Source organism: Mytilus trossulus, chromosome 5, assembly GCF_036588685.1.
Source record: "Mytilus trossulus isolate FHL-02 chromosome 5, PNRI_Mtr1.1.1.hap1, whole genome shotgun sequence".
Classification (NCBI taxonomy): domain Eukaryota; kingdom Metazoa; phylum Mollusca; class Bivalvia; order Mytilida; family Mytilidae; genus Mytilus; species Mytilus trossulus.
In genome coordinates, this window is record NC_086377.1 from 3,458,123 (window position 1) to 3,481,821 (window position 23,699).

General features: G+C 32.4%; 2 protein-coding genes across 16 annotated transcripts in view; one reads left to right on the forward strand and one right to left on the reverse strand.

Annotated features, from left to right (window-relative positions):
* LOC134718457 (myosin heavy chain, striated muscle-like) overlaps positions 1-23,699 on the reverse strand; it is a 130,404-nt gene that overhangs the window by 9,452 nt on the left and 97,253 nt on the right. For 14 of the 15 annotated variants that reach the window (XM_063580979.1, XM_063580985.1, XM_063580984.1 and 11 more), the window contains 11 exons: positions 11,149-11,221; positions 9,566-9,669; positions 9,024-9,131; positions 8,458-8,510; positions 7,267-7,439; positions 6,585-6,753; positions 5,380-5,487; positions 5,087-5,189; positions 3,946-4,022; positions 1,306-1,448; positions 552-581 (listed from right to left, as the gene is read on the reverse strand). In XM_063580979.1, the coding sequence (XP_063437049.1) occupies positions 552-581; positions 1,306-1,448; positions 3,946-4,022; positions 5,087-5,189; positions 5,380-5,487; positions 6,585-6,753; positions 7,267-7,439; positions 8,458-8,510; positions 9,024-9,131; positions 9,566-9,669; positions 11,149-11,221 (1,141 nt within the window). The remainder of the gene's footprint in view (positions 1-551; positions 582-1,305; positions 1,449-3,945; positions 4,023-5,086; positions 5,190-5,379; positions 5,488-6,584; positions 6,754-7,266; positions 7,440-8,457; positions 8,511-9,023; positions 9,132-9,565; positions 9,670-11,148; positions 11,222-23,699) is intronic. The other variant, XM_063580982.1, reaches the window with a different exon arrangement.
* On the forward strand, positions 14,951-16,611 carry LOC134718458 (histone H2A.V-like). The gene is made up of 2 exons (XM_063580996.1): positions 14,951-15,220; positions 16,062-16,611. Exons 1-2 carry the CDS (start codon positions 15,148-15,150, stop codon positions 16,373-16,375), a joined length of 387 nt encoding a protein of 128 aa, XP_063437066.1. The 5' UTR covers positions 14,951-15,147; the 3' UTR covers positions 16,376-16,611.

The following is a 23,699-nucleotide window of genomic DNA, read 5'->3' on the forward strand; positions in this document are numbered from 1 at the left end:
CTTCCCTGTAGGCAATCCCTAGGTCTCGCTTTCCATGACTTTTGTCACCGTTGAGACAAAAACTTGTTATGGAAAATTTAAAGACTAAGCAACACTAACCCACTTAAAACCATATGACCCTAGACACAAGACAAGTTTTAATAAAACAATATGTCTAACGCAAAGTCATATCAAGAATGATAACATAAAGATTCTTCATAACAAACAATTTTATTTGTTAAAGAAAAAAGTTTGTAAATCATGTTCAAATTATTCTTGTACTGTTAAGTGCAGGAATTGATTAAAACAAGTTTGTGACTACAGTGGACACAGTAATTTATCAAAACATAGTTGTGATGTGACTGGATCAAACAGTGACAAAGGTCAAACATGTAACTGAGTAACTCAAGGTCAAACAAAATAATGCCAAAGTTGTTAACTGTGATAATATATTCATTAGTTGTTGTCATCAAGTCAACAATAAAAACATGTTATGATTTCACAATTAGAAATTTCTATTTCCTCTTGTGACCTTGACATTTATTAGTGTTAAATGTGATTTATGGTTTTACCGTAAGTAATCTGGAATGTTTATTGTATCCCTTCAAAAAGAAAACATAACAAACATAGTAAATTATCTCCCTGGAAAGCAGGTCCAAATTGAAGTCAGGAAATACCATTCTGGTCTCCTATGCTTTTGCGATGTTACATATAAACAAGAAGAAGAGAATATTGAAATAAAACACTGTTTGCACCAGAGGCAGATTAAGGTAGAGGTGGTTGAGTCCCCTTTTGAAGCTACAATTATGGCTAATGCAGACTTTTAATCTATTCCACTCCAAATGTTGTCTAATTTAGGGGGTCCCAAACTCCCCTTTTTAAAAATCCTAGATCTGCATCTGTGCAGAAATTCTAGAAACTGTCTGCACTTTGAAAAGTATGCTCTCTTAAGCATGAATGTCAATACTCGCAAAACTTTATACTTACCCTTGATTGAGTACATGAGTTTAATGGGAAATATTCTTGACTTACTTCCCCTTGAACAAGTTCATGGGTTTAATAACAGAGATTCCAGAATTACCTCCCCTTGAATGAGTACATGGGTTTAATAACAGAGATTTCTGTCTTACTTTCCCTTGATTGAGTACAGAGGTTTAATAAAGAAGATTTCTGACTTACCTCCCTTTGAATGAGTACATGTATTTAATAAAGAAGATTTCTGACTTACTTCCCCTTGAATGAGTACACAGGTTTAATAAAGAAGATTTCTGACTTACCTCCCTTTGAATGAGTACACAGGTTTAATAAAGAAGATGTGTGACTTACCTCCCCTTGAATGAGTACATGGGTTTAATAAGGAAGATTCCGGACTGTTGTTCTATATTCTCTAATGTCTCCATTAATATGTTAGCAAATCGTAGTCGATCATTGCCCATGTGGTCCATACCATCAGCCCATTGTTTGGCCCTCTAAAATATAAATAATAAATACCAGTTAAGGTGGTACCCAACACTTTCACTAAAATTAATTTGGCTCGTTTAATTTTCATAAAATTTTGTCAAAGTATTTACTTTGACCCTTTAAAAAAAAAAAAAAATCAAAAATTTTGATCCAACCGTTTTGTCAGAAAAATTACACTTGTTATATTGCAGTTTGACAAATACTTATTTTGATCATAGAGAAGTTTAATATTCCTTTAAGAACACAATGTCATTAAAACGTTCTGCTGATTTTACAGAGTTATCTCCCTGTAGTGTTAGGTACCACCTTAAGCAGGGTTTCCGCTGGCGGTCGCCATTTTCGCATTTTGCGAAAAAATAATAATTGTGGCGATTAAAATTCGTCATTGGCGAAAGAAATATATATAACGATTTATTTTCAGCCATCTTGTTTATTTACTTTTTTCGGGTTTCTCTGACTTTACCCATTAGACAATACTCGGAATTCACCTTGAACTCGTTAAGATTTTGACAGAAAATCAATAATCAGCTGATTGCATTCATAACTATCGACATCAAAGGACTAATTAATAAAGGTGTTGATTGTATGATATGACAAAATGATATGGTTAAATGGCTTCTGTCACATGTCACAAAAGGGATTTATTAATCACTTTGCGACAACGTGTTTGAAGCAAAATTTTTACGCTTCCTCTCCGCCTTCTTTTTATGATAGTCAAGAAAAGAAAATTGTTGTTATGACGAAAAATGTTCAAAAGCAAGAAAGGTCTGATTTAAAACTTTATCATTTAATTTTCATATAGATCGTTGATTTGATTTTGTACTTCAAAGTCATTTCAGTGACACATGTTTCGAGATAACTTTTGATAACTTTTTCGAGCATATAGTTTTACTTATTTACGATCGTCTCGAAAAGAAAACTGTCGTTATGAAGTGGTCTATTCAAAAGAGTGACATGAGAGTTACCCTTCAATGTAATGACTACACCTTACACGAGGGATCAATTTCAAGTGATAAGATGCTTCTTTTTGTTGTAAAAACCACTTCTCATTTAGGACAGGGGGGGGGGCTGAAAAAAAGGAAACTTTTAAAAGGAATATAAATTTGTGTTACTTGGCGAAAAAAATTATAAAGTGGCGAAAAATATATTGTTTTGGCGAGAGAGGTGGCGAAAAAAATAATTGTCCCAGGGGAAACCCTGACCTTAAGGATGTACTAAGGTGAGCTAAGGTAAAATTAGGTAAATCAAGAATTCAAAATTGATAGTTCAAGCTGGAAGAGTATAAGTTAAGGATCAAAATAAGCTAAAAATATTGATAAGTCACGGAGCTCCTTTTTGAGATATTTGATTTTTAAAATATGGCGGGAAAAGGCTGTCTCAGACTTTTACCTTTTATTTGCATTGTTATTATTTTGGTCTGAAATCTAAAGAAAGAAAATGACTTTTTATGACCTAGTAAGTCTTATATTAAAAGATAAATAGGTGTTATGGGGCAAAATATTTTACCTTGTAATTTGTATGGAAAAAACACCAAGGAGTCTGAACATTTGACACTCATTCCAAAACCTCACCTAAGTACATCCTTAAGAGATATTTGTTTATAAACTAATAAATGATAAAGCAGTATTCATGTATGTAAACAAAAACTAATTCCAAATTTTATTTAAAAGGCTGGTATAATAGGTACATATGCATGCAAGGTGCGTTCAACTAGGATTAGCTGCATAAAGAATTTGGCACCAAGACAAGTTAAAAGAAATCATAAAAAAGGTATCTGAGATTATGATATTTCAGTTTAAATGCTTTCAAATACATGTATCACTAAAAAATGGAGAATGAGTCAATGGGACACAAATGATGACCCTGCTTGCATATAACGTTATAAACGGACATACAATGTAACTCAAGAAAGGAAAAAGTTATGTCACCTAAATTCAAACTTGATCTGAGCTTTGTATTAATAAGCATTGTGTATAAGTTTAATAATAGTTGTTTGAGGCACACTTGATTTAGAGAATGGAAGCCAATTTTCAGAACTTGTCTGCATATAATTTTTTACCATTCTGTGCTTGATCCCAACGGGACTGGTGAAAATGAGAAACTACTACCTTGATTTATATTCTAATAGGACGTTCTTCTTGAGCTTTGGATACAAAGCCATGTTCTTTTTCCAATAAAACATGGGCTGCATGTGCATGTGATTGAGTTGAAATTGAGGGTGTCAAGATGAATTTTGAAAAAGGCCAGAGATCAAAATGGACCTTTAAGTTGGTGCTGCTGGCTAGGAAATTCAGTTTATTTTATTTAACATTTTTGTTTTTAAAATCAAAATAACGTCATTTCGAGCATGTATAACAGGTCCTCTTTAAAGTACAAAAGTTCAAAATATTCCTAGTAGAATCGAAATAATTATTTTATGTCATGCTCTATGCTCATTTTAACATGGGTAGAGCAGGGTATGAAAGAATTATTTCTTCAGAATAAATATCTGCTCTCATATCTTACCTTATTCTGAAAATTTTCCATCTTATCCAAAACTTCAAACACATTCTCATCTAAACTCTTACTCTTCTTTACATTTTCTGAAATAAATAATCAGAACAGTATGTTATGAAATACAATAGAAGTTATATAATCAATCAACACTTTCAATCAAACCTTCTATTACATGTATAAGTACACTTCTCTAAAAAAAAACACCTATGAGTGAGTTAATAGATGCAAAAAGATGTGATATGAGTGCACATCAGACGGTTCAAGGACACAGTTATTGTCCTTCGGTTTTCGTTGTCTACGAATATAGTCCCTAGTGTAAACAGTGTATAACTTGCATGTTTTATTTAATACACTTTCCCAATTTATTTCTTGATATTAAATACAAGAAACATTAAGTAGGTGGATGTTATTACATGTTTAAAAAAATTTGGGTGCTGAATCTTTATGTTAAGTAGTGATTTGGTCCAATTCAAAAAGGTCAAATTTTATCACGTCTGAAGCTGTCAAACTGAATTTTACACCCCTTAAAACAGAATTGTTAATATTTTGAGTAAGAGCAGGTAGAAGTTTCTATAATTTTAATATTATTTGTCTCACTGGTAGTACACTACACTGTAAAAATGATTTTGAGAAAGAACAGGTGCGTTTTTTTAATTTGAATTTATGGTCTAAAAGAAATGCACTACGAAATAACTGTGTTCTCGGGCCAGACAACTCTCCATCCAAGTCACAATGTATAAAAAGTTAACAATTACAGGTCAAATCACAGCCTTCAACACAAAACTTTGGCTTAAACCGAACAGCTAGCTATAAAGGACCCCAAATTAACTAGTGTAAAAAAATCAAACAGGAAACACAAGTTTAATCTAAAAAAAAAGAAGGCAAAAAACACTTATGAACCACACAAACAAAGGACAACAACTGAACAGGCTTTTAATTATTTAGTGCCGTTTCATAAATACAAATATAGAACCAAGAATAAGGGACTTCAAGTTCTTAATCTTTAGTGAGTGTTAAAAACTGTTTTGTCTGGTAAAAATATAGAGAAATTCTAAAATTTACTCTATAGAAGGGGATCCCATGTACAGAGTGCTTATCCTGATAGCCTTTGCTTTAGTAAACCAGTCATTCCATTGGTGGTCTCCCTTACCTTCTATTTCCTTCATTCTACAATGATGTACATATTTTCTGACAAGATGAGCTAATCTTTTGGCGGGTATACTGACATAATCCTCCATTTTGGACACAGCATCCTGGGAAAAGAATAATATTCAAAACTGAGTAAAGTCAAAACGCATATAAATATGCTTTAAAGAAAATTCCAATTATGATATGAATATGAAAATGAAAAAAAATTCTGCATTATGGTTAGATCACTTTACAAATATCTATTTGCCATAGGTTTGAAAATAAGAGTTTATCATCAAAGGGACAATAACTCACTTTATACTGATCTGGATCCAGTTTCTCGTCATTGACAGCTCTCTTCATTATTTTGGCATTTCTTTCAGAATCCAGTCTTGTAAACATGATAGCAGACTCTGCTACTCCCTGAAATAATAAAAAAAATACTTTACTAACACAGGCAAAACAAGAATGAAGCCCCAATTGTACTATCATTTTTGAATGTTCAGTGGACTGTGAAATTGATGTCAAAACTCTAATTTGGCATTAAAATTAGAAAGATCATATCATAGGGAACATGTGTGCTAAGTTTCAACTTGATTGGACTTCAAAAATTACCTTGATAAAAAAAATCTTTAACCTTAAGCAGGACAGATGGACATATGGATGGACGAACAGACGAACAGTCCCAAAAAAATAATTCCCATAATAAGGGCATCAAAATCCACCTCATTACAATGAAGAAAGACATCTGTACATTGGACGCCATGCTCCACTCACACTATCACTTCTTCATGTTCATAATCAGCAAAATCTGGCTTAAAACTTTAGTTTAGAATATATTTCAAATACTGTAAATTCAGATTTGTTTTGTAATATTTTCATTATCGCAACAGGATAAGTTCTGGATCAGCTCCTACAATTGCTGTGTTTTCAGGGTTCTCAACAAAAAAGCAGAGATGTATTGTGCTTAGATAAGCATATATAAGATTATTTGTTAAAAATAGTGCTCATTACACCAAATGGTTTATTTCTAAGTCTTAAATGTGTATTAAAAGTTTTATGACTACAAGACAAGACCTAAATCTAATACTGTGGATTCATTTATTTTCATGGGTACAAATTTTCGTGGATTAAACAAAACTTGGACTTTTGTGGATATTTAATTTTGTGGTTCTGCCAAAGTCTGCATGCAAGGCTATCGAAAATTTGTAATTCATTGATCATTTAAATTCGTGGTTCATTTGTACCCACGAAATCCACAAAAATTGGTATCCAACAAAAAATAATGAATCTACAATAAGAAACTTTTCAAGGTTATTTATCTACATGAAACTATGTATATTTGAGGATAATAAAAATCAAACTATACCAAGATCCAAGTTCTGATTGTAGCTCATTAGTTGTATCAAAGCATTTCATTCAATGGGATGTGGCCAGTTCAGAACTTCTTTGTATAGGATAGACATTTCTAGGTTAATAATTGTTGTTCTTCATATTATCATATCCTTCATTTGACTTACCTGGGGTGTGGCCAAGTCAGAACTTTGTCGTATACGACTAGCAGACCTTCCCAGGTTACCGAGTTCTCGTTGTAGTTCATTAATGGTATCCTGCATTTCCATCATAACAACTGTGTTATGTCTGATCTGTTCTTCATGTTTCTTTGATTCGCCCTCAAACTGTTTTTGTCTGGGGAAAAAAGTAAAAAAAAAATAGTTATCTCCCTTTGTGGTTCCTGTTTGAGGAGACATTTTTTTAACATTACAACAAATGTTTTTGTCAAGGAAAATGTTTAATACAAGAGTTAGCCCATTCATGTCATCCACTTTATTATTTTTCTGTTCAGATATATTTCAATAATATAGAAACCTCAAATTTTTGAGCCAAAAATTACATGCAAGTTATCTCCCCATGAACAAATAATATTTTAAATGACAATTTTTTGTCTACATTTTTTGAAACTGTTTTTAGTGAAAAAAATAAAATTACGAAATTAAATCCCCTAGACCAATAAAAGTCTATGTAGAAATTTTACTTCATATAGACATAAAAAGTTTTTCTGTCAGATATTTGTAAAATTTTAAGAGTTTCTTCCCCTTAACTAAGAGAAAACATAATATGCACCTTTCTTTATTTTGATTCTCTTATTTTCTAAAATATTTTTGACTATTTACCAAGATTTACATACATTGGTTCACTTACAGTTTTGTATAATTATCTTGTAATTCATTTAGAAGACCTTTATCTAGCCCTTGACTCGCGACAGAAGATACACGACTCTGACGTAATGCTCCTCTGAGGGAATCGCCTGATTTTTCTCTTGTCATTGGTTTTGTTCCCTCTCTTGATATCATCATAGAGGACACTACCGGCTCCTGTAATAAAATAAAGTATGACTGAGGATTAGGTTCATAGATTCAAAAATTATTTTTTGGATTTTAAGAAAATTCGGAATTAAGATATCTAATCAAAGAATTTCATACTATTTTATCTTAAATACTGTAACTACAGAAATTGTTGTATGTATAATTTGTTAGTGATTGTTGTAAATAGGTGTGCTAGTTCAATTATTGAAATGCTATCAGACTTCAAAATAGAAGTTCTTCTGGCTTATTTTTTTAGCAAAATATGTCCGTCATAATTTTTACAATAAACTAGATGTGTCAAAGTGACATGAATGTCCCTGTCCCAAAAAGTAAAAAAATCTGCAATTTCAATAACACATGTGGATACAAACATGATGGTAGTCTCAAATATCAAAAATCAGCTCAAAAACTGGAGGTGTTTAGAAAAAAAATCTGTTTAACTGTGATTTTCAATAATTTATCAAAGTCCAAGGCCCGTAATTTCAGCAAAAATTAGAGGAGCGGACAAAAACTTTAACTTGATCTGTAACTCATCATGATTAACTCACGTTCCAAAAATCAGCCCAATATCTGAAGGCGTTTCGAAAAAAAGTCTGTAATACTGCGATTTTCAACAATTTTGGTTTGTTGCGTAATGACGGAATGACGGACAAGGGTAAAACTATATACTTTGTTGCGGGGCTATAAAAACATTATGCTTTTTTGTAGAGTCACAAAGGACATCTAAACAAACTCTAAGCAATATCTATCTTTGCTGTAGAGTATATTGAGTTCTTCTTTAAATGTTTTAACCCTTTCACCGATTGCTGCCCAGAGAGACGATGGCTTCCCTGGCTTCTTTTACTCAAGTGGGAGATCTTCATAATAAATGTCAATAAAAACTTGTTTGTAGTTATTTGTGTATTTATTTTATTCACTTACACCATGTTCACAGTTTTTTTTATGTTTTGATAATTTTTTCTCATAAAATATTTAACTAAGTATTTACAGAGGTTAAGGGCTGAGGTCAATATATATAAAAACATACCCTCTCTTCTGTATATAAAATACTGCCTAAAACTGCTATTATCTCTTCAAATACTGAAAAAGAATAATTTACAATAAGTAATACTGGTAACATATAAGAATACTGAGGTTTCATTTATTTTTGTGAATTGTGGAAAATTTATATGTCTGTGGATTAATGCAAATTTGAATTTCTTTAGATTCATGAAAATTTGTATTTCTGTGGATTTATGAAAAATTAGTATTTCTGAGGATTAATGGAAATTGCATTTCTGTGGATAAGTGATGCATTTGTTTCAACTTTTGGTTGACTACACTCCCAGATATCCTCTCAGAAATATCACAGCATTTCATATAAATCTCTCTATCTGAGGTTCTATACTACTCCGTACATCCTCTAAGAAAATAACAATTGTATGCATAGAATTTTATTCAGACACCATTTGCAGTTATCTTACCCCTCCTCCCCACTTATAAAAAAAACTTACAGTGATAGGCAATTAAAGTCATCATCTCCACTTGTGGTTTCAGTTTGTCGTTTTCTATCTACCCCTCCTCTTCCCCCTCCCCACTTATAAAAAAACTTACAGTAATAAGCATTTGATGTCATCATCTCCACTTGTGGTTCCAGTTTGTCATCTCTATCAAATCTAGCAGTCTCTAATTCAGTTAATACTTGACTAGCTTGTAACATTTCTGGAAATATATATAGTATTTATCTCCCTTTAACTAGTCATAAAAATATATAGGAGTTACTTCTTCTTTTCTTCGTGTGAGCTTCCTCTGTTAGAAACACCCCTCTTTTGAGGGCAATATGGTTAAAAGTCTTTAACTATATACACAATCCATGAATATATACACACTCCGTAAATATATACACATGCTAAAATCTAAAATAGACTTTAAAAAAGTTACTTCCCTTTAATCATATGTAAATAAGAATAAAATATATACAATGACATCAATACAAATAGTTTTTTAATGTATTAATAAGAGATCAGTCTAATGCAAATAAAATAAAATTATAATAAAAGCCTTTGATTTTTGTTGTGTATAAATATAGTCCTTTAGGATTTATAGTGTATAAATTGCTAATTTTTTTCTTATACTCTTAGCTTACTCTCACATACCTTTATCCAGTAATATTTTACTAAGAGCATCCCTGAAGCTTATAATACTATCGTAAGTCTTTAGATATTCTTGTATAACTGGGTCATCAGGTTTAGTTGAATATCTGAAATAAAATTTCATCATGTTTGTTATAATCGTAATCAGTAACTGAAATAAAAGTGGTTTATAAAATCACAAACAATCGTTACAATTTTGAGGATTGAGAAAAAATTGTATTTTTGTGGCGACCTTAGGGGGTGATCCAGGGGTGGAACCCCTCTTTTTTTTGGCCGATCAATGCATTTGAATGGGGAAATATAGTTGGAACCCCTCTTTGTCCAGGGTTGGGAACCTCCCTTTTTAAAATGGCTGGATCCGACCCTGTTTACCCAATATCAACAAAAATTGGTACTACACCAATAATGATTTCGCAGTAAATCTTTTCTTTAAATCCTAAAATCAACTCTGGCTTGCAAAAGTTTCACTACATTAACCAGTCAATTTTGAGACCCAGGAAACCTCAATTTTCAAATGTTGATGTCACTTGTTCCATTATTGTTGTGAAAAAGATTACATCTAAAGAAAGACAACTCATTTAATCATTTTTCTTATTGAAAATTAGAACTTCCCCTTAGATCCTGATATTTCATACCAGGATTGAAACTTTGTATCTGTCCAAGACATTTGTTTTGTCTTCAAGTCTCATCAGTTAAGCTTGAATAATCAAGAATGTGTCCATAGTACATGGATGCCCCATCAACACTATCATTTTCTATGTTCAGTGGACCGCGATTTTGGGGTAAAACCCTAATTTGGCATTAAAATTAACAAGATCATATCATAGGGAACATGTGTACTAAGTTTCAAATTGATTGGACTTCAACTTCATCAAAAACTACCTTGACCAAAAACTTTAACCTGAAGCAGGACAGATGGTTGATGGAAGGAAGGAATGGGTGAACTGTTGGACAAACGGACGCACAGACCAGAAAACATAATGCTCATAAATGTGCAATAAAAAAAGTTAAAATAGCCAAATAAAGTATGAGGTTAAAGAGCATTGAGGAACAAAAGTTCCTAAGTTTTGCCAAATACAGCTAGGATATCATTTGATAATCTTGTTTAAAAAAATTATTAATTTAATGAGTATGTGATTATATTAACCAAAAACTAGTGATTATGTGATTTCATGGACAGCCCAATGAGAGGCCTCAAATATAAGATTTTATAATAGAAAATGGGGACTGTATTAAAACAATTAAACTATAATTAACTGTAAATTTTTATTAAATTTTATTTATCATTTTAAATCATGCATGTCAATTACCACATGGTAAAAAATAAAACATTTAATGCCCAAAAAGGCACAAGCCAGGCATAGGCGGATCCAGGGGGGCCTGGGTGGCCCGGGCCCCCCCCTTTCGTGGGAATCATTGAAGCATGACTGGAGCGGGCCCCCTCTTAGGTCAGTCAGAGGGCCCCCCCTTAGGAAAAGTTCTGGATCCGCCCCTGCCAGGGTTGACAGTGCAAGGGCTGTATGGCCAGTCAAGGTTGTTAAAAACTTCCATTTGTTGTTTGTACAATTCATCATGCCTCAACTTACCTTGTAATAGAATCTCTTTTGTCTAGAGGAGGAGAAGTAGCCACATCCATTGTTGCCTCTCGACTTCTTCCATCTAAAAATAAACAAAAAAACTGCAATATAACTTGTTATCATTTCTATATTAATATTCAGTGATTTGCCTAGTGTGTAAGAGCCCAGGGCCCATGAAATTGGGAATTAAAGTTCGTGAAATGTTAGATTTGCGAAAAATATATTAGTTCACACCAGCCGCATGCAACTTGGTCCCCAAGAAAATTTTGTGAAAAATTAAGTGCAAAATTCTGCATTCTGAGAAAGAATAAGTTATTATTGCATAAATTGTAAGTTCAAGAGGTTTTTAAAAAAAAATACCACATTACGACATCAACAATACCTTACAATGATGTCTATATAAATCGGGAATTTTAGAGCTGAAAATTGGGAAAAAAAAGAGCATATATATTTCTCATTGGGACAGGGGCCCATATTTTTACCCAAATTAGAGGGTTGGAAAATCCCTGTATTATAAGATAGTTAGGGAACATATATATCAGATAGCAACTTAACAATACTAAATAAATAAAGGTCAGAGGCAGATTTAGGGGGGGGGGGCCAGGCCCCACCCCTTTTTGGAAAAAAATGTTGGTTGCTTATATAGGGAATCACTGAAGCGTGACTAAAGTGGTCCCCCTCTTAGGTCAGTCAGTGGGCTCCCACTTAAGAAAATTTCTGGTTCCGCCACTGAACGTCATCAACAATATCTGTTGTTGTTGATATCGTAAAATATCACTTAAGAGCCACAATGTAAACCTTATTGGAGAGTTTCACATTGGGTTGAACGTCTGATATTTTATGATATCTATAGGAAGAAAAGTCTATTATCTTTTTATCATTTTATTACTGTTTTTTCCCCTCTTCCTAAGACAGTTTTATGCTTGACGAAAGCAAGCTTGAATTCCCATTAAAACGTTTAATCCCGCTGCAAATGTTTGCACCTGTCCTATGTCAGGAATCTGATGTACAGTAGTTGTCGTTTGTTTATGTAATATATACGTGTTTCTCGTTTCTCGTTTTGTTTATATAGATTAGACCGTTGGTTTTCCCGTTTGAATGGTTTTACACTAGTAATTTTGGGGCCCTTTATAGCTTGTTGTTCGGTGTGAGCCAAGGCTCCGTGTTGAAGGCCGTACTTTAACCTATAATGGTTTAATTTTTAAATTGTTATTTGGATGGAGAGTTGTCTCATTGGCACTCACACCACATCTTCCTATATCTATTGATAACATCTCCTCTCACAATGTGACATCGCTGATAATGCCTGGTCTTGTTTTGAAGCCTTGATAATGAGAAATATGGAACGACAGAGCAGGGTGATATAGGTGAAGGGAGGGATGATCATTCATTAATATTAACTGGTGCTATATTTTAAGGTTAAAAGTTGTGACATCATTGATACAAGGATAAAACGACAAACAAATCATAGTTCAAATTGTCTTTATAATAATACTCATAGGACAAAAAGTCATATTTTAAATATACATTAAAAAGTTTAATTTAGGTGGGGCAGGGTGTATGGAGGTCTGATCCTGGATGATGCTAATTGCTAGGTCAATATGTTTTTTTGCACATATTGTGCATAGGTCATCCAAAAATTTGATATAAATGTTTGCCTATAAAATAAATATATTTATTCAAAAATATTTCTTATATAATTGTTAGTTTATCAAAAAATTTATACCCCAAAAAAATAAACTTGTTTTTTTTCTTCATTTTAATTATCTTAAATTAATATATTACAAACATGAATTTATTCTAAAAAGATTCATAGACAATTTAGTAGATGTCTCTGAGAGCAGAAGTAGCTATAGGACAGACTTAATCTTAGTTGCATTTTGTTCAATGTCAATTATTTTCTTCTTTTAAGGTTTATGTACCATCTTGTAGCCATTTTTGTACGAGTTTTTCAAACTTCAATTGTATCAAAACTACAGATATAATGAATAACAGAGATAGGCAATTTTGTACATATTCTAAGGGGAAAAACTTGATGCAAAGCATTATTTTTTACTGTTCCATTGCATTTAATAGAAAAAGAGGACTTTGTGGCAAATAAATCAAGATTTTTATAGAAAATCCACAGCCACAGAAAATTTGTACAAAATGCCTACAGAAGGGTACATAAACCTTAAATAAGAGACACATATTTCTTTTCCAAAACGATTAAGCCAGGTCCAATATTTTGAATTTCATGTGAGCAGAACAGAATGCGAACTTTGTTGTAAGTTTTCAATATTTGCTTCTTTTGAAAAAGAGACATGAATGTATTTTTCAAAACAGTGACCATGTTTATGTACCATAGAAAGCCACTCCAGTCCGAGACCACAATTATTTCGTAGTGCATTTCTTTCAGAACATAAATGAAAATAAAAAAAATTACAGCTACACTTTCTCAAAGAAACTACAGTGTTGTACTACTTTTGGGACAAATTATATTAAAATTATAAAAAAAACTTCATCAGCTGTAACTCAAAATATGGACAATTTTATGTTGAGGGTGTCTTCAAATCTTTTGACAGCTTCCGAAGTGCTAATTTAAAACTTTTTTCAGCTGGACCAAATCACTACTTTCCTTTAAAATTCTGGACCCAAATTTTTTACAGTGTAATTTCACCCCCCCTTCTTGCAATTTGAGGCATTAAATATGGAGAAATAAATTTAGATGATCTCTTCTCTGATGAACAACAAACTTTTAATAGTTCATTATATTTACTATCAAATAAGAACTAGATATTTCCATAATTTTTTGGGTTAAATTCTTGTTTGAAAATATGTTTCCACTTATATAATAAATGTTTATATGATCCTAAATTTGACAACACTAAAAGACAATTTCTTAAAAATTGTCAAAGCTTATTTATAACAATAAATTTATTGTATAATGAGGATTTTATTATAACTGTTGGATAAGCGTAAAATTTCATTATTTATAGTATAACTAATGGCCGTAATGCGTATTTGCGTGACCGAACGACGCATGGATTTAACGAGTGCGCAGCACGAGTTTAATCCATAGCGTCGTTCGGTCACAAGTTGTCTTATTTTTTTATATTCAAATACGGCGATTAGGTATACTTTTTATTACATTGGCTAATGGCTTTTTTTTTTATGAAATTAATGTAGTAAATGGAAGGAACTATATGTTTTTTCTACGCATTCACAATTTGTTTTGATCCGACGTTATTGACGTCTTGACAACGCCTATTTTGTACATGACGTCAGAGAGAGAAATAACCACTTTTATTTCACTTGTGAAATTATCGGTTTTTATCTAACTGGGATAAATAATTTATTACAACCGATGTAATAATTGTATTTTAACCATATAATTAATGTGATAAAAAAAAATCAGTACTTTTTTTTATAATTGAAATTAATTTATTTTATTCACTACCATATCCAATATTGAGAAAAATACAAGCAAATATTGATCAAGAAAATATTTTTTTGAAAATTTAAAAAAAATTGATGATGAAAAATATTTTTCACACGTTAATATTTTGTTTGCTTTTTTCTTTTTACATCTGGTTTACAAAAGTATTTATTACAGACTAATTAAAGGATTAAAATTGATTAAATCCAAGCTTCAAAGACAAGCTGTGGGACAATTAAACAATTACCAGGGCACCTGTTAATTGTCAAACTTTGACCCCTGAGTGCTTTATGGCTTGGGTATTTCCTGGGGTTGAGTTAGGTAATGTCATTACTATATTTACATACAATTGACAGAGATGCCATGTCAAGATCACTCAAGCTTGTATGACAAGTTTTTAATTGGTCAACAACTCCATAAACTCCTCCCCTAATCTAAAATCTATCCAATGACTAAAAAGTAAAATAGACTGATCCATCGAAATGGGACTGACCTGAGTTGTGTCTGATGTAATAATAAATACCCAAATTTACGCAGTGTGGTCAGTGTAGAATTTAGTGGACACACAAAAGCACAACAAGTACACAACAATGGCTGGCGGTAAAGCAGGGAAAGACTCAGGAAAGGCTAAAGCTAAAGCCGTCTCCAGATCTCAAAGAGCAGGTTAGCTTTCATTAAAGAATTTCTGCAATTGCTTGCATTTTATGAATGAAAATTATGTCCTTTAACCAGCACAAGCTACTATCGTAGAAAAAAGCTTCTTTTCCCGCCAAAACAATCGCATGATGCACAAATTTAACGCTTGTTGTTTACACACTATTGCAAATTTGTTTTATTTATGTAGAAATTATTGTGTGTAAAAGAATTTATTATTTATCTGTCAAGGATCATTTTGACATCAATTCGTTTCCTATACTTTAAGTCCTTTGTTTTATTTTGAATTTCTAAAAACTATTATGCAAAGGTCATAGAGTTCATCTGTATCACGGTAAATTTATTAAAATTTTCTTAAGTGCTCAGATATAAAGTAAACCAAACACACAATCATTGTGAATATATTATAATATTATATGTTTATGCCCCAGGGTGTCAACATTTCAAATAAAGTATGAAATTTGACCTAAATAACTTGTGTGTGAAAAGTCACACAAAATGAACTTTATTGTGTACAAACTGATACACTTTTTTTTGTGTAAATAAAGAATAAACTTTTTGTTATTAAAAAAACCTACAATTTGAAATAAAAGGTTAAAATTTTAGAGAAAAAATATTTGTTTTCATAAAATATTTTAAATTCATGTGTAAATTAAATAGAGATTGAAAGAATTACAACAGTGACATTGTGTTAACTTTATTTTTGTGCAAGTAACTTATAGTTTAAAGATTCTTTGAATATAATTTCATGTTTTATTGCAATGATGTTTAAATTTGTACTAAATTATATTATGCATGTTTAATGCACCAACTTAATAACTGAATTATTAAAATAATTAATATTTTTCAGGTCTACAGTTCCCCGTTGGTCGTATCCACAGACATCTTAAACACAGAACAACCAGTCATGGCCGTGTCGGTGCCACTGCCGCCGTCTACAGTGCCGCCATCTTGGAATACCTGACCGCTGAAGTTTTGGAGTTGGCAGGTAACGCCAGTAAAGATTTGAAAGTAAAGAGAATCACCCCCCGTCATTTACAGCTTGCCATCAGAGGAGATGAAGAATTAGACTCCCTCATCAAAGCCACCATTGCCGGAGGTGGTGTCATCCCACATATCCACAAGTCTCTTATCGGAAAGAAAGGTCCACAAGGAAAGGCATAAATGTGTTTATATCAATGACTTTTACGGCAGCTTTTACAAACATTTCATTGACAGTGCTCAATATTTCATGAACTTTCATCAAACATTCAGGATTTCATTTTAAACTCGTCATCGAACAATAATGTGATTTTAACAAACCTTACGGGTAAATGAACACAAGAAGGTTATAATAGACAATTAATCAAATGCAGTTCCTATCATCTATGTTTTTATCGAAATAAAATTTTTAAAATGTTTTATTTTTTATCAATTGATTGAGTTTATTAATTATGTAGTATGAATGCCAATGAGAGACTTCCAAGTAAGCAAATCATTCACAATTATGTGGACCCTTAACTTCACCAACATAAAACATGTTAACAATTGCAACAACAAAAAATACCACTGATGCACACAACAAATCAATCGTGTTTGACAAGTGTGGTTGCCAATGAGAACTATCCACTTGGTTGTCCTTTACCTACATGTATCATGTTGAGGAGGACTTAAGGGTTATACTCTGTTAGTTGGGCAAACAATTTTCACACTTTTTGCTCAAGTTGTTGATTTGATATTTGGTGTATTGTTTCATCAAAACAAATTGCAGTCCAAATTTAAATTTGTTCTTGTCTGTCTGCAGAGTTATGGTTCTTGAAAACTGGTAGATTGATGTTTGTTATATATTACACCAAGGCAAGCTAGAATTTTGTTCCAATGTTATCAACCAGTACATGTAGGTTCACTGATAGCAATGTCTCACATAATGCTTGTTATTTTTATGGCCAGGTTATTAGACTGAAATATACACAACTGTTTCTCCCTCTTGGTACACATGTTAATAACACGATCAGATGTGTTTGGGTCAAAGGACAAATAACTGTCAAGTGAGTAGAACATTGCATCCACTGTTTTGAAAGTTACCAAAACTATAATACAGGAGGGTCTCATTCTATTATCATGATAGCTAAGAATGCAGTATTGGGCTTTGCTAATTGTTGAACACTGTACAGTGACCTATTGTTGTTAATTTCTGTGTCATTTTGTTCTCTTGTGGAGAGTTAATTGTCTCATTTGCAATCATACAACATCTTTTTTATATGCGACTTCCTTCTTACTTATACATTTCACTTTTTATAATAAATTGATTTGTATAAAGGTACTACAGTTGTACCTCTCTAAATAGATCAATGTTTGAACAACTTAAATCACTGCACTCAATTACTTAAATCAGTAAAATCCCATGATAAAGAAATATAGAATGAATGTAAAAAGTAAAATCACAAAAATACTGAACTTAAAGAAAAATCAATTTGGATAGTCTATAATCATATGGCAAAACGCATCAAAAATGAATGGACATGAACTGTCATATTTCTGACTTGTACAGATATTTTCAAATGCACAAAATGGTAGATAAAACCTAGTTTTATAGCGCTTACTCTCTCACTTTGATAACAGTCTCATCAAATTCCAATACATTTACAATGATGTGTGAACTAGACCAACACAATAAATAAACTAGTATCTCAATTGTTTGTAAAACAATTGAAAGGTCTTTCCTGTAAAAGTGATGTTTTCGTTATGTACTTTGTACGACCTTTCGTTTGATATACGACAAGCATACCTTTTCAAACTTTTCGCTTTTAACACTTAATGACCTCATCCGCCTACAGTTTTGAGATCGGAAGTATGATATATGTAATACAGAGTAGATGAGCTTTCATTTGATATGCGACAACGTCATTTTCTAGAAAGTTTGATTTTTGCACTTAATAACCCTATCCAACTAATTTTTTGAGGTCGGGAATTTGATATTTTAAATGTACACATCATGACCTTTCATTTGATATACAACAACCCTATCTTTAAAGAAAATTTATATTTTGCACTCAATGACCCCATCCAACCCATTTTTGGGAGACGTCAATTTGAAATTTGAAATGTACGCTTTATGTTCTTTCATTTGATATGCGACAACCTTACCATCTGAGAAATTTGAATGTTTGCACTAAATGAACCCACCCTGCCCACTGGGATGAAAAGGGGGTTCAAAATTTTCATTTTTAGGTAGAGTTTATTTAGACCTTCAATTTGATATATCAGATGACCCCATTTGACAAAGTACAAATAATGATGCAATATCAACTATATAAATAGAAGTTATGAAACTTACAAAGTCAATGCAAAACTTGAAAATTTCAAAATGATTTTTTGGTGTATTTTTCCATGGAATGTTTTTGGTATTTGGTCAAACATATAACTATGTCAACCTCTTCAATTTCTTAAACATTTTAAGTGGTAAGCTCTTGTTGATTCAGAAATACATGCCTCCGCTCGCAAAACTTTAAACTGCAGTATCTCTATAACGACAATAGATATCTCAAATCTGTTAAATGATAAATGATCTACAGTTGAAGGACAACATTATAGAAAAAGAATTGGGACAATTTCAAAGTTCACCAAGGTCACAATTAATCATCAAATATATGATGCAATACCAAACTTGAGAACCGGAAGTCATAGAGACATGGGACTATCACCATTCAACTCAGGACCACTTGACCTTTCAGAGATCACAATGTCAAGGTCATAGTATAATGTGAAGGTCAAGGTGAAATTGCATCATGACGTAACATTGACCTCAAATTGAAGGTCTTGAATTACTGATCATCTTTGCAGTATATAGTAGGTTGATATCTGTTACCTTAAAAAAGATATACACAAAATACTAGATTTTTAAGAATCATCCCGTTGTAACTTTTGAACAGACAGTCGGACATTTTTCGGTTAATAATATAAAATGTAGAGCTCGTCGAGAGGAACATTTTATACGCTGTATGTATGCAGCAAAGTCTTATCGTTTTCCTAATATGTAAGCTTGAAATTGCAGCGTAATTTTTTTTTGCACTCAGTGACCTTTGACCTTGGGTGCATATTCAAGGTCACATGAATTACAGATTATTGGTGCAGGTCCCAAGTTTCTACGACTTCCGGTTCTGAAAATAAAAAAATTCTAAAACTGTTCACAATTTTTCAAGGGGAATAACTCCTTATAAGGGTTAATAACAAAATGATTGTATATGTTCAATAACATTGCCATCTGTTCTTGTACATGTTACCGTTTTCAAATCGATTCTGTCTTAAATACTTTTTGCTAAAAATGTAAAAGAAAGAAATTGCTTCAAGGGGACATAACTCTCATAAGGGATGATGAAATCCTTAGCAGCCTCATATGGTAACATATCATGATAAGATCTAGCTATTGTCCAAATAAGGTCATGATATCTTTTAAAACATTTAAGGGGGGCCATGTTGAAAAAAATCAATAAAAGGGAGATAACTTCTAAAGGGGATGATGAAATCCTACAAAAGTTCATCTTGTAAAAGTTCATGATGAGGTCTATCGATGGTCCATATTTGGTCTTGATAACTTCAACAGAAAGGGGAGGAGGCCTTGTCAAACAAATGTTGGAAGAAAAAAAAGAAAAAGAACTAGTATCTCAATTGTTTGTAAAACAATTGAAAGGTCTTTCCTGTGAAAGTGATGTTTTCGTAATGTTCTTTGTACGACCTTTCGTTCGATATACGACAAGCATACCTTCTGTAACTTTTCGCTTTTTACACTTAATGACCTCATCCTCCTACATTTTTTTAGATCGGATGTATGATATATGTAACACAGGGTAGATGAGCTTTCATTTGATATGCGACAACGCCATGTTTTAAAAAGTTTGATTTTTGCACTTAATAACCTCATCCAACCAATTTTTGGAGGTTGGGAATTTGATATTTCAAATGTATACATCATGACCTTTCATTTGATATACAACAACCCTATCGTAAAAGAAAATTTATTTTTTGCACTCAATGACCCCATCCAACCAATTTTTGGGGGACGTCAATTTGAAATTTGAAATGTACGCTTTATGTTCTTTCATTTGATATGCGACAACCTTACCATCTGAGAAATTTGAATGTTTGCACTAAATGACCCCACCCGTCCCCCTGGGATGAAAAGGGGGTTTAAAATTTTCATTTTTAAGTAGAGTTTATTAAGACCTTCAATTTGATATATCAGATGACCCCATTTGACAAAGTGCAAATAATGATGCAATATCAACTATATAAATAGAAGTTATGAAACTTACAAAGTCAATGCAAAACATGAAAATTTCAAATTGATTTTTTGGTGTTTTTTTCTATGGAATGTTTTTGGTATTTGGTCAAACATATAACTATGTCAACCTCTTCAATTTCTAAAACATTTTTCGTGGTAAGCTCTTGATGATTCAGAAATACATGCCTCCGCTCGCAAAACTTCAAACTGCATTATCTCTAAAACGACAATAGATATCTCAAATCTGTTAAATGATAAATGATCTCAATTGAAGGACAACATTATAGAAAAAGAATGTGGACAATTTCAAAGTTCACCAAGGTCACAATTAATCATCAAATATATGATGCAATACAAAACTTGAGAACCGGAAGTCGTAGAGACATGGGACTATCACCATTCAACTCAGGACCACTTGACCTTTCAAATGTCACAAGGTCAAGGTCATAGTATAATGTGAAGGTCAAGGTGAAATTTAATCATGACCTGACATTGACCTCAAATTGAAGGTCTTGAACTACTGATCATCTTTGCAGTTTATAGTAGGTTGATATCTGTTACCTTTAGAAAGATATACACACAATACTATACTTTTAAGAATCATCCCGTCGTAACTTTTGAACAGACAGTCGGAATCTTTTGAGCTCAGTGTATAAAATGTAGAGCTCGTCGAGAGGAACATTTTATACACTGTAAGTATGCAGCAAACTCTTATCGTTTTCTTAATATGCAAGCTTGAAATTGCAGCGTAATTTTTTTTTGCACTTGGTGACCTTTGACCTTGGGTGCAAATTAAAGGTCACATGAACTTAAGATTATTGGTGTAGGTCCCAAGTCTTTACGACTTCCGGTTCTCGAGATACAATTTTTCAAAAATTGTGTATATTTTTTCAAGGGAAATAACTCCTTATAAGGGTTAACAACAAAATGATTGTATATGTTTATTATCATTGCCATTTGGTCTTGTACATGTTGCCGTTTTCAAATCGATTCTATCTTGAATACTTTTTGAGAAAAATGTAAAAGAAAGAAATTACTTCAAGGGGACGTAACTCTCATAGGGAATGATGAAATCCTTAGCAGCCTCATATGGTAACACATCATGATGAGATCTAACTTTTGTCCAAATAAGGTCATGATATCTTTTAAAACATTTAAGGGGGGCCATGTTGAAAAAAATCAATTAAAGGGAGATAACTTCTAAAGGGGATGATGAAATCCTACAAAAGTTCATCTGGTAAAAGTTCATGATGAGGTCTATCAATGATCCATATTTGGTCTTGATAACTTCAACAGAAAGGGGATGGGGCCTTGTCAAACAAATGTTGGAAGAAAAAAAAGAAAAAGACTAGTATCTCAATTGTTTGTAAAACAATTGAAAGGTCTTTCCTGTAAAAGTGATGTTTTCGTATTGTAATTTGTACGACCTTTCGTTTGATATAAGACAGCATACCTTCTGAAACTTTTCGCTTTTTACACTTAATGACCTCATCCGCCTACATTTTTGAGATCGGAATTATGATACATGGAACAGAGTAGATGAGCTTTCTTTTGATATGCGACAACACCATGTTCTAAAAAGTTTGATTTTTGCACTTAATAACCCTATCCAACTAATTTTTGGAGGTCGGGAATTTGATATATCAAATGTACACATCATGACCTTTCATTTGATATACAACAACCCTACCTTAAAAGAAAATTTATTTTTTGCACTCAATGACCCCATCCAACCAATTTTTTGGAGACGTCAATTTGAAATTTGAAATGTACGCTTTATGTTCTTTCATTTGATATGCAACAACCTTACCATCTGAGAAATTTGAATGTTTGCACTAAATGACCCCACCCGTCCCCCTGGGATGAAAAGGAGGTTTAAAATTTTCATTTTTAAGTAGAGTTTATTGAGACCTTCAATTTGATATATCAGATGACCCCATTTGACAAAGTGCAAATAATGATGCAATATCAACTATATAAATAGAAGTTATGAAACTTACAAAGTCAATGCAAAACTTGAAAATTTCAAATTGATTTTTTGGTGTTTTTTTCCATGGAATGTTTTTGGTATTTGGTCAAACATATAACTATGTCAACCTCTTCAATTTCTAAGACATTTTAAGTGGTAAACTCTTGATGATTCAGAAATACATGCCTCCGCTCGCAAAACTTCAAACTGCATTATCTCTAAAAGGACTATAGATATTTCAAATATGTTAAATGATAAACGATATACAGTTGAACAACAACATTATAGAAAAAGAATTGGGACAATTTCAAAGTTCATAAAGGTCACAATTTATCATCAAATATATGATGCAATACTAAACTTAAGAACCGGAAGTCGTAGAAACATGGGACTAGCACCATTCAACTCAGGACCACTTAACCTTTCAACTATCACAAGGTCAAGGTCATAGTATACTGTGAAGGTCAAGGTGAAATTTCATCATGACCTGACATTGACCTCAAATTGAAGGTCTCGAACTACTGATCATCTTTGCAGTTTATAGTAGGTTGATATCTGTTACCTTTAAAAAGATATTCACACAATACTATACTTTTAAGAATCATCCCGTTGTAACTTTTGAACAGACGGTCGGACATTTTTGGGCTTATTGTATAAAATGTAGAGCTTGTCGAGAAGAACATTTCATACGCTGTATGTATGCAGCAAAGTCTTATCGTTTTCCTAATATGTAAGCTTGAAATTGCAGCGTAATTTTTGTTTGCACTCGGTGACCTTTGACCTTGGGTGCATATTAAAGGTCATATGAATTTAAGATTATTGGTGAAGGTTACAAGTCTCTATGACTTCCGGTTCTCGAATATAAATTTTTGAAAATATATTTTTAATTTCTAAAGGGAAATAACTCCTTATAAGGGTTAATAACAAATAAATTGTTTATGTTTATAAACATTGCCATCTGTTCTAATACATGCTGTCATTTTCAATTAAATTCTATCTCTAATACTTTTTGAAAAAAATGCAAATAAAAGAAATTGATTCAAGGGGATATAACTCTCAAAGTAGATGATGAAATCCTATGCAGCCTCATATGGTAATACATTACGATGAGATCTACCTTTTGTCCAAATAAAGTCGTGATATCTTTTAACACATTTTGGGGGGACCATGTTGAAAAAAATCAACAAAAGGGAGATAACTTCTTAAGGGGAAGGTGAAATCCTACAAAAGTTCATCTGGTAAAAGTTCATGTTGAGGTC